The sequence below is a fragment of the Brachycentrus maculatus genome, unplaced genomic scaffold (genome assembly GCF_059751285.1).
Source record: "Brachycentrus maculatus isolate JH-2025_06_01 unplaced genomic scaffold, ASM5975128v1 h1tg000102l, whole genome shotgun sequence".
Lineage (NCBI taxonomy): Eukaryota > Metazoa > Arthropoda > Insecta > Trichoptera > Brachycentridae > Brachycentrus > Brachycentrus maculatus.
Window position 1 is genome coordinate 860824 of NW_028280856.1, and position 16492 is coordinate 877315.

At 32.8% G+C, this 16492-nt stretch overlaps 1 protein-coding gene across 1 annotated transcript in view; it reads right to left on the reverse strand.

The window, feature by feature from the left end:
- LOC148310260 (protein Skeletor, isoforms D/E-like) overlaps nt 1-16492 on the reverse strand; it is a 99038-nt gene that overhangs the window by 39415 nt on the left and 43131 nt on the right. Inside the window, exons 3-4 of the mRNA XM_088258674.1 lie at nt 6230-6414; nt 4147-4309 (exon numbers count right to left, since the gene is read on the reverse strand). Of these exons, the coding sequence (XP_088114800.1) occupies nt 4147-4309; nt 6230-6414 (348 nt within the window). The remainder of the gene's footprint in view (nt 1-4146; nt 4310-6229; nt 6415-16492) is intronic.

Here is a 16492-nt window from a genome sequence, read left to right on the forward strand (position 1 = left end):
TCGCGTCTGCATCACGTACGGTGTGCCATAAATTATGAATAACCATATCATCGCCCTACCTCTATTAATTTAATTACATAGCTCACCACTGCTCAGTTTACCTCTGAAGAGGATGGATGTAGCCAAGCCGTATTTTAATTATCAGTTACAAGTCAGGCGCAATCGTGACGAACGGATTAAACCAGTATCTACCTGCCTGTGTTGATATAATACACCATTTAAAAGTTCCTTTCAAATCGTAGTATCGTAAATTAGATGGAATGAGTCTGCATTATCTGGGTTTGTAAATTATTGTACATTCTAGGCGGGTCTGTAAACGAATTACATTTTTCAACATCAATCTAGAAATATGTTTGTACCTTTTTCTTGTTTTAAGGGCTTTTATCCCACAAAAGAGTTATAGCCAGTCCTCAAAAGTTATGTAGAGAACGACCAAAAAATTCATGGGTGCTACAGAAAGATAACATGATTCGAAGGCATGGCCTAGGTGACGTTGTCCATGACAGAAGGACCTGAGGACGAGGAGAGCTGAACCTATCAGCCTACAAAGACAATAAGCTAGGATATAGCCAGGATGAAAAAAGACTTCTAGCTAGTGTCTAGTTATTAAGTTTTTTACAACATTTTGAGTGTGTCCAAATACTTGTTCACAAAATGTGGATTATCTCCAAATAAAGGAGTTATTCTCATATTATTTTTTGAAATCTCATCAAAGATGAAGAAGAATATGGAGGTCTGGGCATTTACGGGGCTGACGACCGTCATAGGCTGGTTTACATGATCACTTTACACACGCCTAACATTCACCAATTCTACCCATTATTGACAACCACACTACTCAAATTCTTGGAAGTTCTATATATATGAACAAATTTAGAAACCTTGTTCTTGAATCACTAGAACTTCACTAGAGATATCTATTGGTGAGATGTAAAGAAGCTTTTTACTAAGCAGAAACTCTTATATTAGTATGTGAGGTCCGAATCCTGGATTATAATCACACACATGAGAAACGCCAGAAAATACCATTTTCATTTTTATTATTTAAGCTTATAATTTGACCAGATAATTTATTTACAACATTTTGAGTGTGTCCAAATACTTGTTCACAAAATCTGGATTATCTCCAATTATAGGAGTTATTTTCATATTATTTTTTGACATCTCATCAAAGATGAAGAAGAATATGGAAGTCTAGGCAAGTCTGACGACCGTCGTAGGCTTGGTTTCATAGCAAACCAAGCCTTTGACGGTCATAACCCCTTTAAATGCCCAGATTTTCATATTCTTCTTCATCTATGTTAATATGTAAAAAAAAACTCCTAATTGGAAATAATCCAGATTTATAAAATAGTAATTGGACACACTCAAAATGTTACTGAAATTTTATTTTTATGTATTCATTATTATAAGACAGTGGATCATTCACCCTACGGATATTTATATCAACATTATAGGTGCCTCAACTTGAGATAAAACATTTATCGTTTATAAATCGAAAGAAGATAGAAGTATCACTTTAAATATTTGCGTAACATTTACCATTCTGTATTTTTAAAAATAAATATACATAATTATTTTGTAGATTTTGGTTGTCGGTGGAGCATGGAGGTAAAAAGAAGTATTTGTGTTTTTATTATTCACAAAAATACTTCAATTTCAAATTCACGAGAGTAAGTTTAAAAGGTTCAATTCATTATTGTGTCTCAATCTTTTAATGACATTTAGTTTTTTATCCGTCGCTACATCATGATTGTGACCATCATGAGTTGTTTCTACAATGTTCTTCTAAATATCCTGGCAGTCCTAAGAGCTATGGAAAAGCTCTCGTGGTCACTCCAACGAAAATAGGACCTTCCTTGCCCTGTTTGGTAAACCAACCTAACCTAACCTAACACTACCTAACGTCGGAAGCGTTAGGTTAGGTTAGATTACCACAACAAACTAGTCTAAGCTTTCCTCTCTTTTGGTCGGATTTTTCTCTTTAAAAAAAGATAATAATTTTTGTTTTTATTATTTACAAAAATACTTCAATTTCATACTATTTTTGTGAGTCTAAGCAGCTCATTATTAGAAATAGATATCAAATTGTGGTAGAGTGGATTCAAACCGACATACTCTGTCTAACCATTTCACAACTTTATCAACTGAAATCCCATGGCTAAAACCCTAAAAGAGAAAGCAGACTTTTAACTATGAGAGTTTGGTATAGGGAGACCAGTCTAACAAATACTTTTATAGGTATATGGAGTTAACAGGACTTGTAAATAAGGATAATAGGGTATGCAAACGATATCATGGCCAATATGGCACGGCCATGCACGGCCATATTAACAATGGTGCCGAGCCATATTTCCGGGAAACATTACGATATTTATTACAATATTCCAGCCAATATTTTCCGGCAATGCATTACCATGAAATGCTACTCGTTTACAAGTCCCTTGAAATTTTCGATTATATTCATGCGTATCATTGTATACTTTCGGCCCATTTTTGTTGAAGGTTTCTTTTTGATGATTGTGTTTGTATGTAAATAAAAGGAAACACTAATAAATGAGATGTGGCATTGAACATATAAAAAGGAACATAATGTTTTGAAAAAGTATTTTTATTTTACGGACTTATTTATTTTTCATCTGAGTTACTTTTTTATTATACTCGTATTTATAATTCGTATATTGAAATTCGGTATTTCATGGTATATATAGTACTTATATGAATATCTTTTCAACAATTAACTTTTATATAAAATACATTATAACGCCCAATTTGTCTTACTAGGCTACTAATTTGATTTGTTAAACATCCAATTTGATATGTATGGAGTCCAATTTGATTTGTAAAACGTCAAATTCGAAGTGAAAAACCTATAGCCATGATACAACTTACAATCAAAATGAAGAGGAATGCGATGCATTTAATTTATATTGAGCATGTGTTTGACATGTGTCTGCCTCCGTAGTGTAATGGTCAGCGCGCTCGGCTACCGTTCTGGAGGACCCGGGTTCGATTCCCAGAGGGGGGTCTAATAAAAATAAATGATATTTTCACTCTAATATTTATTCCATATTACCCTGAACTGGTGCCTGAAGCGGAGGGCTGATCACCTTTCCTTCGTGTGTTAACGATCAAGATAACGCTGCAATTATTTTATTTTTTTAATTCTTTTACTTTTTAAATTTTTGTCCGCCTCCGTAATGTAATGGTCAGCACGCTCGGCTACCGTTCTGGAGGATCCGGGTTCGATTCACAGGGGGGGTAAAATAAATATGACTGATTTTTTCACCGTAATATTTATTCAATATTACCCTGGACTGGTACCTGAAGCGGAGGGCTGATCACCTTTCCTTCATGTGTAAACGATCAAGATAACACTGCGTTTATATGACGCAGTGCCCTATGCACCTTGGGGTGCGGATAAGGGTTTTATTATTATTATTACTTTTTGAATTATATTTAAATTCATAATATATAAAAATTACAAGAAGGTAGATAAAAAATATTCCACAAAAGATGACCTGCGTGTGAATACAATAGATATCAGAAATAAAATTAGGTTTAAAGTGCTAATATTTGGTTTTAACAGAAAACAAAATAATCAAAAACATGAATATGAAAATAGTTAGCAAATATGTACTTTCTGAGTTATACGTTTAAAAGAAGTAGGTACATAGATCTATTTTTTTTAATAAATGATTTAAGCAAAATATGAAATTATTATAATAAACTTTTGTAAAAACTTAGGTAATTAATGAGTCCGCCTCCGTAGTGTAATGGTCAGCACGCTAGGCTACCGTTCTGGAGGTCCCGGGTTCGATTCCCAAGGGGGGTAAAATAAATATAAGTGATTTTTTCACTGTAATAATTATTTAATATTACCCTGGACTGGTACCTGAAGCGGAGGGCTGATCACCTTTCCTTCATGTGTAAACGATCAAGATAACACTGCGTTTATATGACGCAGTGCCCTATGCACCATTGGGTGCGGATAAGGGTTTTATTTTTATTTTATATATAAACTAAGGTAATTAATGTATTACATATAGTCTTTGTGGAATGAATCAATTTGATATTTTTCCTCTTAAGTGAAATCACAACAGTAATTTATTCATCATTAATTAATATATTTTTAAACATTCATACCTGGAGCTTCTCCATCATAGCTGAAGTTGGGGACCAGGAGGGTCTGAGCGTCCACCATGACTATGGGGTCTGAAGACACCCCATGGACACCAGACAGTCCTAATATCTTCTGGGGCTTGGGGAAGTCAAAATTCTTGGGAATCTTCACATCTCCAAAGTTGACCTGATGAAAAAAGTACATTTAAAATTTTTGCATGGTAATTCTATTACATCGGATGGATTAAGTATAATTTTATAAAATACAAAATAAAATGATGGATTGACAGCTGGGAATCGACATCGCAGGAGGTTAATCCCTCTTAACAGGCCACAAGGCCTACACCAAGTAAAAAAAGAAGAAGATAAAATATAACCTTCAGTTAGGCACTCAATTTAACAGCCTTTAGTTAAACAAGTCATCTGCTATATGTTTTATCAATTAATACGTTTTTAATTTAAGTTTTACTTGGTAATTGCAACCATTATTTAAAATCTATTATGACAAGTGTTTTAATGTTTCAAACACCGGTTCGGAATGCATCAAAACACGTGTCATGATAGATTTTAAGAAATAATGGTATTTACCAATTAAAACGTAAATTAAATATGGATGGATATTACCGAAAAGTGAATGCTGAATCGATTAATGAAATAATGAATAAGTTGTTTTTCCTACTGAATACCCTAATTTAAAACTATGCTCGCCCTGAGGGTTAAAGATACTGAGCTTGATTTAAATATTTATTTAAAAAAAAACTGAACAAATAAAGTCAATGAAAAAACCTCACTAGTAATAAACTCAGGTAGAAATTACTTGTAGTAAGTCGTGACCATGAAATCATTTGGCCTTGCTAAATAACTTTATTCTAGGACCGATAGGGAATTGAATTATTTTATTATCGTGGTCTGTTCATGACGTTCTATGATGTCAGTCTACGTTTTGATTGAACAAGCCAAATACACATGTCTGGGTTGAAAATTACGAATGCGTAACAAATAAAAAAAATGTAACATGGAGGTACGATAACCATATCGCTCAATCCTTTCAACAACGTCAAATATCAAAAAACGTGATTTTTCAGGAGATCGTTTTTACAGTTTAAGAATATTAGAAAATGTATTATAAATAAATATCAAGCCACTTTTTGAAATTTTTATTATGCTACAGATCTTTTTAGGTAAAATCTGAAGGTTTTTTCTCCATTTGAAAAATATTTAGTATATTTAAAAATAATTAAACAATAGGTACCTTTTCTTCAAAATACAAAAACATCACTTTGTGCCCTGTAGCGGGTAAATATTAAGTTAAAAATATGCCGCTTTTGCTGGGATATAGTACATTTTATGGGCATTGCGAAAATATGCACAACTGAAAATTGCCAAATTTTATATATGGCGTTGTTGAAAGGAGTGTGCGATGTAATATATTCTCGACGTTATTTTTCGACATCCTATTGTTGGGTAGAAAATAATAGAAAAAATGATGTGAGGGTGATATTCTTCTCATTTACTTTCTAAATAGATATAAATTGTTTAAACTTTAATTCAAATTTTTTTTATACCTTATTTAAGTTTTGTGCAACATAAGTTTTAAGTGATATTTTTATTTATAAGTAAATATGGATTTTTAATTTTTTTTAATTGGCATCAAGGGCAGGTGTGGGGATTAAGTATCGGCCTCTGTCCATACATCCTCCTACCCTCTCATAAACCAGAATAGAGTTTTTATTCCTTAACCCTTTCCGGTCCTATGTCGAATTTCATTCGACATTTTTTTCTTCATCAGTTTAGTGTTAAAATACAAGCAAACATATTTTTTTATCACTCGTATTTAGTGTAAAATGGAATAATAAGAGACAAAATTGTATACATTCAAAATAAAAATATTTTTTTAACACAAGTGTAGGTTTATTTAAAAAAAAAACTTGGATGTATTGTTTAACCCTGTAATGCTGTAAATCAATTGTGGACCTGGTGAATTTTTTTTTATGGACCGGAAAGAGTTAATTATATTTTGAAAATTTTCTTCTAATAGTCCCCTAGGACTCTTATTACCGTTGCAAGAGGATGGTTGGTTTACAAAAAATATATATTGTTCACTTACAGAAAACTCGTCGCACCAAACAGAGAACCACTTGATGGAGTTGATGGTCTTCCCTTCCGGTAGCGTGAGGGTGATATCCTTCCCCCTGTACTTCTTCAGGACGCCTGCGGAGCCTCGTTCATCCCTCACCCTTTGGGCGCCTGCGTTGCTCGGTGACTTTCCATTCCCAACGTAGAAGTACGCGGCTGAAATAAAAATGAAAAAACAATTATTATAATTGATTAAACAGTGCTGTTCGCGAATGCTGGACAATAGGTAAGACCTATTCTAGGCAACTAGAAACTGCTGAAATGCTTAGATGGTCAGCTGGAGTGTCCCTTAGAAACGAAATAAAGAGTTCGCACATTCGTGGAAGCCTGGGTGTAAGAGACATCAATAGTATGATAGAGGAAATAAAATTGAGATGGTATGAGCACAAATAACGTATAGAACTAGATCATGTGATAAGCCAAGCGATCGCCATGGATCTTCCTCGAAAGACATCTAGAGGAAGACCAAAAAGTTTATGGATGCTACACGTTTTTGTAATATATAATATAATATATAAATATATACATATATATATATATATATATATATATATATATATATATATATATATATATATATATATATATATATATATATTAATTTTCACACCGCACCCTGTACAACTATTAAATCTAGCAACTATTTTATATCAATGAGAATCAAAAAGTGAAGTTTTAAAGAATTAAGCAACATTCATCAACTTTCACACGGTCAATTTTATCCGCATATGGTTTCATATTTAAACATGAATACGTTAATCTTAATGTCAATCTAAATCTGTAATTTCGAAGATCCTTCGTCCGAATCTCCTAAAATTAGTAACCACACAAGTAAAATATTATCCTGACCTTAATAACCAACGGCGAACGTAAAAGGCTGCAATATTAATGATAAAATTAATGTGCTTTTCCCATAATTTAGAAGTCTCAAGGATTTGAATCAATTTATCTCGCTAACCTAATCACCTCAACTAACCTAACCGATATTGGGGCTATTCCTTAATGATATTTTTTACAAGACTTCATAACATTTGATAAAAAATAACATTAAGAGACATTTAAAAAAAATATAAGAGTATTTGTATTTATATAAATTAAAGTGTAAATGTGTGTTTATTATAAATATTACATCTAAGTTTTTTTTGACATTTATTGGTGGAACTACATTTTATAGAATATATGTAGTATTTTCACATTAATCTAATTTGACCAGCAACCGGGTTTCGTTGTAACTGACATCATCAGTTTAATACGACGAAACCCGGTTGCTGGTCAGATAAAATAATGAAGAAAAAATAACATAGTTGTTATTTTGTTCTATAAATCTCCTGAAGTTATTTCATCTATAAAACTTTACAAAATAATACTAAAACTTAGTTTTTAACCACTTTTATTTTTGGTACTCTTCTCCAACCGATTTCGACAACAACCTAGTCATCTTCGGGGATCAATGATACTCCTTAAAGATGTTCTTGTCGAAACCGGTTGGAGAAATGTACCAAAAATAAAAGTGATTAAAAACGAAGTTTTAGTTTAATTTTTTAAAGTTCTATAAAATGTATCATAGAGTATTTGCAAAAAACATTCAAGAAATTATTTATTCAACAATTACTTTGAAAATAATAAACAATGTTGCATTTAAATTCACTCAGGTTTTTTTATACCTACGACGAGTATAAACATGTTTTCTTTTAAACATTTTTCCGCAATGGCATCGCCATGTGTTGAACATAACAGCAATACACTCAAAACTAAACATATATGAACTCACGACGGACAGCGTACAATACATTAACTGGCCTTTTATATGAATATTGTATTTTTTAATGTAGCTATAACCACGACAATCATGTCGGATAACGAAAGGGCGGCAAAAGAGGATAAAAGTGAAGTCTCATTTGAACTGTGCTAGTCTGGAAGTTGGAAGTTGGCCATCCACAATGACGAGGAGCTCAACAAGCTGCCCTCCAGCGTGACGACCACCGGTAAGGAAGGTGTCCTGCCCAACACCTTGGCCATTCTCCAGCCCATGGGATCAAGAGGAAGGCGTTTTAATTTGTCGGCTCATCTTTTCCCCGCTCCAGACTCGACGGCCCAAGACCGATTGACGACGTTTTAATCCATTTTTTTTTTGTTTTTCATTATCATCATCATTATATTCTTCTTATTACTATCCATGTTTTTATAAGCGCCCTTGAGGTAGTATTTTACGAAAATGGCGCTATACAAATTATCCAAATTATTATTATTCTTATAGGTTTTGAGAATAGACCCCCAATTGGACACAACTCGCACTGGGCAAATTGGTGGCAAAAGCAATTAATATACCATCGACAGAGGTTATAAAAAAAACTTATCTCGTATTTCATATTGTCAAATCTTGCACTTATAGTGTTATTTATTACGTGGCTCGCATGTATCGCTCAATGTTGACCCCAATAGGACAATAGGTAAGCTTTTTTGATGACCCTGGAGCGTGTTCTGTGTTCGACTCCGCGCTGAGTCACTCGGCGAATTTTGAAACACGTGTTTCATTTTATTAATGCACATATCGACGTGCCCTACGTAAAGTGCTCTAACTACATTTTTGTCAATTTTGAGATATTTAGTGTACTTTATCAACTGACTGTTATCTATAAATATAAACAAAGAAAAAATATACCGTAAAGTGGGTCTACATTGCACCAAAATACTGCATTTTTTCAAAAAATTGTCTATTCAGATCATGTTTTTTACTTTTTCTGAGGTTTCAACTATTGCAATGTAATAACACATATACCTGTAACATGTCTGACACATTTTTAAATTTTTATCTATTTTGCCTATATTTTTTTTTAATATTTATATTTTGGTGCAAAGTATCCCGGGGTAAAGTACAACTTTGCACCATGATATTTTCTCTACACTTTTCGTACTAGAATCCAAATTTATGCAAAGTAAAGGCTATCCTACAAGTTTCATTGCGCTTCGTGAAGGGTTTTGGCTCACAGTTCACTAAATGCAGATTATATTATTGTATAATTATGGAAAAATAAGACACTTGATAGATTTTTTTTTTTAAATATTAAAAAATCTAACAAAAATGTTTTTTTTTTCCAATACTGAAGGTTTAAAATTATATAAAATAAAAGGTGGATATTAAAACATATCGTTCTACATAGATAATAGGAATTAAAATTAAATTAGGTCTAAATATGGTCAAGTTCCGGGACGGTAAAGAAACCTCTTTTGGATTGCATTTTCGGTTCTTTTATGGAACCCACTACATCCTTCCAAGAATATTGAAGAAAGTCATCCTTCATCGGCCACTTATACGATTTGTGACTCTCCTGCATGGATTTAACAACTCTGTTTTTCTTTATTTCTAAAATCTGTCCCGGAAAATTTTATCCTTCATAATGAAATACGACTTATTCTCCCACCTTCTTTTTTACTGGTCCTAATGACACTGAGGAACAAATACGATAACTGGTTTCAGTCATCGTTTTTGTTCTTCTCCCTCTTCCTCAAAGCTTCCGTGTGAACTATTATCAGTTAATGCTAGATATGCTGGAAGTTTCAATGCGAAAGGTGGGATCATTGATGTAGTTGATTCAGGTGGCATTTGTGTCTCGTCAACGTTCATTTCGACATTTGGATCGTGAGCAATGCTCTTACCTGGTTCTATCGGTATCGTTTTCCTGCGTTTTAAGACTGAATTCTTTAGGTTGAATCTGTTTTCTTCCAAAAACTGTTGAAAACTCTGGCGCACGTCATCGTCATACGCTTTTAATGGCAACCGATTAAGCAACTGACTAGTTTTAGCAACAGTCAAGGTTTTATGTCTTTGCAAAAATGATGTTATCCATTCAGAGCCTGGTACGATGTTCTTTAATATTCGTACTCTTCTGCCGAATCTATCCAAATAGGCTATTAGAATGTAGCAAATGTTAAAAACACTCACTGGGAAATCGTACTCACTCATGTCTACTATGCAGTTTACGAAAGATTGCTCTTCGCCCTTGTCACATATCGGAGGTTTTCCCACAGGTTTTGTATGCTGACCTTTGAGTTTATAGTTAATCGTCCTTCTGGGGATTTAGAAAATTTTTTCAGCCTTTCTTTGACTGTACCATTTCAAATAGCCTCCAAACACTGCTCCACTCTCTTCGGTGTAAAATCGCAGTATCGTCTGGCATAAGGCCGCTGCTTGTGTGTTCTTGACATTTTTGAAAAAAATATACCATCAGGAATTAAGTAAGTACACTAAACCTATAGATATTTAGCAAAAATGTCAAGTTGTATTAGCCGTTTTAAGACTTTTGATCAAATTGATTAACTATGGCCCTTTGTGGATACTTTGCACCAGGTGCAATGTTACCCCAAATGTAGTCAATACAAGTAAGTTCTTAAAAAAATATAATTTTTACATAAACTTGACAACGTAACCAAAAAATACAACATTTGAGAAAAGCAGGGCTTACCTACCTACGATTTAGAGACCACTCACTTGTTGTAACTTGTTTCAGTATACTGATTACATTGGATTTTTTCGGACACAATTTTCAGACAGAAAACTTTCTTTACGTTCGGACAGGAAATACGCATTGAAGCAATAGCGACCGAATGTTACTTCTTTAAACTAAAAAGTAGATTGAAGTGCCATCTATCAGAAACAATAGAAAAAAGAATGAAAAATGACATGTATCAGAGATGACCAGCTCCACAATTTCTTTACAGAAGGTGGTGCAAAGTATCACCCATGGTGCAAAGTATACCCACTTTACGGTATATTAAATTAATTACGCCTAGTTTTCAGGCGTATAATACGCTATCTATATCGAATTTTCGAACTGAACTGATCTCCTAAAACTACTTGATTTTGACAAAGCATAAAGTTTTAAAACGATTTAATACATTATTTAATCGTGTTTTTTAATGTATAATACTTATTTAGATTTTCAGATAAAACCGTTAATTAATTTTAAAAAATACGTTGAAAAAAGCTTCTAAGCTCTCTCTTGTAAAGTAACAGATTTGCAGATAGAGTACTTTACGTAGGGGCCGTCGATATATACGGGCATTAAAAATTGGCTTTAAAATTTTACCTTGTAACAAAAAGCCGATACAAATAAAACATTTCTTGAATGTTTTTCGCAGACACTTTGTGGCACATTGTATAAACTTTATAAAATAAAACAACTTTATTTTAACCACTTTTTATTGGTACACTTTTTTCAACAAGAGCCTTGTCATCATCGGGGTTTATGTACTAATTCTAAAACATTGAAATACTCATAGTTAGGTTATAGATAATTACCCAAAACAAATAACAAATAAACAGACTAGCCGGTCTTCATCTTCTGAATCCTCCTACCCTCGTCCAGTGTATTAAATTATCACTTAAGGCCCAGTATTCCTTAGGTCGCAACTTAATTTTCTCTAAATCCAGGTAACATTTAACTTAATTGATTTTTTTTCTTAAAACACTGTTTTTCCATTGAAAAAAAAATAATCGAATTAATTTCATAAGTATATGGTTTTGAAAAGAAAAGAGTTATTGAAAGGTTAGGTTACGTTTAAGTTTAATAAAATAGGTTGGAGTTATGAAAATATTTTTTCTATATACAGGGTGTCTCATAATCCAACGTATTCCTTTTAAGGGGTGCTAGGCTAGCTTATGAATCACCAAAAAATGAAAATATGACTTTTGTAAAAGTGCCTTAGTTTTCGAGATATTTTCACTTCTATGAATTTTCCGAAAATCTACCCCTGAAATCAGTTTTTTGAGTGCCACTTTTTCAATTTTTCATATTTTAGGATTCTAATTTATGTTCCACAATAAAAACACAAAAATTATTTAATTTGTAACAATGTACCCACCCTGTAGAATAAAACACTATCTACTTATCAAAATTCACAGAATTTTGTTGAGTAGATAGTGTTTTAGTATTAATCAGTCTTGGTAATTAAGCGGTTAGCTTCGAAACCGGTAGACATTATAATTAAGTTGTTATAAAATATTTATAGTGATTTGAAAACAAAGTTACATTTTAATTATAAAATGGAAAATCACAAAGTGCTTCAAATATAAATTAACAGAATTCATATGTTCAAAAAAAAATTAAACCTATTTTTATAAACCGGTTTTAACAGACACCCCCTCCCCTCAATAAGTCCTTTATATCGAGGTTTTGCTGTATTTATGTACCTATGTAATAAAATGTATTCATAATAATCGATCATGCTAAAATGGTACTGTTAAAAATAGTGCCATGTGCACCATTTTTATATTATAAAACCCTTATCCGCACCCCAGTGGTGCATAGGGCACTGTGTCATATAAACGCAGTGTTATCTTGATCGTTTGCACATGAAGGAAAGGTGATCAGCCCTCTGCTTCAGGTACCAGTCCATGGTAATATTGAATAAATATTACAGTGAAAAAATCACTTATATTTATTTTACAAACAAATATATATGTTAAATATGATAATTTGACCAAATTATAACAAGTAAACCACGTTTACTTTCCAAAGTAATTAATAACGTTTAAAGTCACAGACCGTCCATTATTTGTCGCTTAACGCCGTGTTCCCATTGTGCCAGCGAGTTCACAGTAGCGTGGAGTTATTTTTTAAACGACACAGTTATACAATTTCACACTACAATATGTATTTATTGGCCGCTCGTACATGCACTTTCGTGCTGAAATACAATTACTGCTAAAAGCAATATTCACAATTTTGTACCAAAGCAGAAGCCGCCAAGTACAGTGTTATCCGGAAAGTAGTTTACAGTCGGGAAAGCAGACACAGAAGGTGTTTTGCGTTCAGTTCATGCAAATTCAAGACTCAGAAAAAATATATTTTTAGCATCGTGTTCAAGTAGCAAGTGTTCTTTTAGACCAGTGGTCTAGGAACCGGGGTAAATTACCTCAAATGGGGTAAAAATGGTTTTTTTAGGGCTAATAAGGATTTTTTCTAGTTTGCTATTTCATAATCGTGTTAGTATTTTTACAAACTTAAACAATTCAGGTCTGTGCTACAGAAATTGATAAAACGCCGAAGACTGTCTTCAAATTGCTCTTACATAAACAATCCCAATTTCGAATTGATTGTTCCAAACATGAAGGAACATCATTTTTCAAAAACTTTTTAAATTACAAAATGTTAAAGTGATTCTGAAATCTAGCTATGGCTTATGCAACACGGCTTATCATGGCCTTATTTAAGGTTTAATTTTATACATTTTGTAGCCTTTTCTACCTATTATAGTCAACTCGTGAGTGGATTTACTCTTTATGTTTATTCATGAGTGAAAATTCTAGGCTAGAACACTTACAGTGTCAAAAGTACCCACACCTCGCATATCCATATATCTCCCCCCCCCCCTTGAATGTATGCCTGTCTATGTTTTTTTACATGGTGAACAAAAACGGGTAAAGTTAAAAAAAAATGTCAAGAAAGATCACCAATCTGTACATAATGGTATTAATTTAATTTTGACGTTTATAACTATATATATATATATATATATATATATTAGTTTAGTTTACTTAGGCAGTAGTTTGAAAATGCCATAACAAGGCGAAACAATAGCGACAAATTTTATTTTTATGTTTTTTTTTTAATAATGAAATACGGTTTAGAATACTCTAAGAATCAGTGTTTGAATTTTGATATTTAAAATATAAATTAAAATGGAGCTCTACAAATTAAACGCCAAATCTATAAATAATTACTTATGTTGCTTATTTTATTGCATTATTTTGTTTATATTTCATTTTTCAAATGGCATGATCAGGTATGCCAAATACTTGAAAGTGGTCAGGTTAGGAGTCGTAACAATCGTATGAGGAGATGCATGAACGTGGAAGAGGTGAAGAATGTTTGCAAGGACAGAGTGGTGTTGCGCTCTATTCTCTCTGCCTACCCCTGCGGGGAAGCGGCGTGATGGTTAGTTGGTTAGTTATATTTCATTTTGCCTTCCGGTTCCGGTTCGACAATTAGTAATATTTAATAAAATATATTTTTTTTTAAAAACATCAACTTTAGTTGAAACCACCCTGTAAACTAAAGCATCGCAGTTTGTAAAAGCGAACATTTGAGTATGTTTTGTAAAAACAATCGGAAGATGTTTAAAAAATATGTTAAACAGCAGATAAAGACACACTCTCGTTTCTTTGTCTTGGAAAATTCCCAAAGCCACACCGTCTGCTCTTCGCAGACAATAAATTAAGAGATTCGCTAATTACCCGTTTTCAACGATTACACTTAAGCATTTAAGGCACGATCAAATTAATTGAATTTCACAAAACTTAAGAGAATTGAAAAACAATCCATAATCGATTTAATGGTAGTTTTTTCGAGACTGCTTATTCGCACATTAAGAATAATTTGAATTTTCTATACCCTCTTTCACACAATAAAAAAACGGGGTAAAAGCTATGAGATATTTTTATTTTGTTAAAATTTCTACTATCTGATGAATTCTTAACGTACCTACCTGTATTTTCTTAAAGATTTTTTAAATAACTGAATGTAATTTGAGGTACTAAAATTAATTAATTATTATTTATAAATTATCATATTCTATGCATATATACATAATTAAATGTTGTAGAATGGAGGTGGCAAAAGAAGAATAATGAAAATTGAATGCGGCCGAAATGCAATCTCACAGACTAATGTGCGGCAAAACGATGTATGGTAGAAGTTCTAATGGTGATATAAGGAAAGAATGCAAGGCTGAGTTAAGCATTATAGATAAAATTAAGAAAGGTGTTTTGAGATACTTTAGGCATGTGAAACGAATGACTGAAGAAGGAATAGTAAAATAAGTATATGAGGCAAATGTGGTAACAGAAGCAGAAGAAGATCGAGGAATACTTGGAATGATCAAGTATTTAAAATACTTGAAAGTGGTCTGGTTAGGAGTCGGTATAATGGCTGGGTATGTATGAGGAGATGCGTGAATATCGAAGAGGGGAAGACTGTTTGCAAACAAAGATTGATGTGGCGTTCTATTCTCTCTGCCTATCCCCACGGATAAGTGGTTTGATGGTTTCGTATTTAGTCAGTTAGTTTCTTAAATGTTGTAGAATTTATATTTTTTGGATAGATTAATGAGTATCAAATATAATATACATGCAGTTTATAAAGGTTTTTTTTTATCTTGTAAATAAAATATTTTTAAATTGAAATACAAATCGAAAACAAACCTATGACCCTTCTTCTATCAAAGCATGACTTAAAATGATCGGTGAAAGGCAAGATCACTTTAAGGCTCACTTAACTAATCATATCCTAAAAATACTTAGTGAAATCGGGTGAAGGTGCGATTCTTCAGAAATAAAGATATTATCTCAAATGTCAAGGACTCGTGGGCAGCTTGAGATTGGTTGGCAGTTTTATTCGGGTAATTAATCAAAATGATATACAAAGTCGTACATCAGCGCACCGATTAACATCGCAAGATAAAATAATAAGATATTTATTATCTTCTAAATAAGAAAAAATAAAAATATGACCATAATAATTCACTGTGTGATAAAGTTAAATCTCATTATGTTTTACAAGATTTTGAGTGTGTCCAAATACTTGTTCACAAAATCTGGATTATCTCCAATTACAGGAGTTATTTTCATATTATTTTTTGACATCTCATCAAAGATGAAGAAGAATATGGAAGTCTGGGCATTTACGGGGCTGACGACCGTCATAGGCTGGTTTAAGTGATCACTTTACACACGTGTAACATTCACCAATTCTACCCATTATTGACAACCACACTTCTCAAATTCTTGGAAGTTCACCAATAGATGTCTCTAGTGAAGTTCTAGTGATTCATGAACAAGGTTTCTAAATTGGTTCATATATATAGAACTTCCAAGAATTTGAGAAGTGAGGTTGTCAATAATGGGTAGAATTGGTGAATGTTACACGTGTGTAAAGTGATCACTTAAACCAGCCTATGACGGTCGTCAGCCCCGTAAATGCCCAGACTTCCATATTCTTCTTCATCTTTGATGAGATGTCAAAAAATAATATGTTTTACAAGATTCATCTTATAAAGTTATTCGGACGAATATCTGATAAAAAAATTATTATTTTTCTTTTTGGATGAGACTCACTCCTTTCAACAACGTCATTTATCAAAAATCGTCAATTTTCAGCTGTGCATGTTTTCGGAATGCCAGAAAATGTACTATATCCCAGCAAAAGCAGCATATTTTTAACTTAATATTTACCCG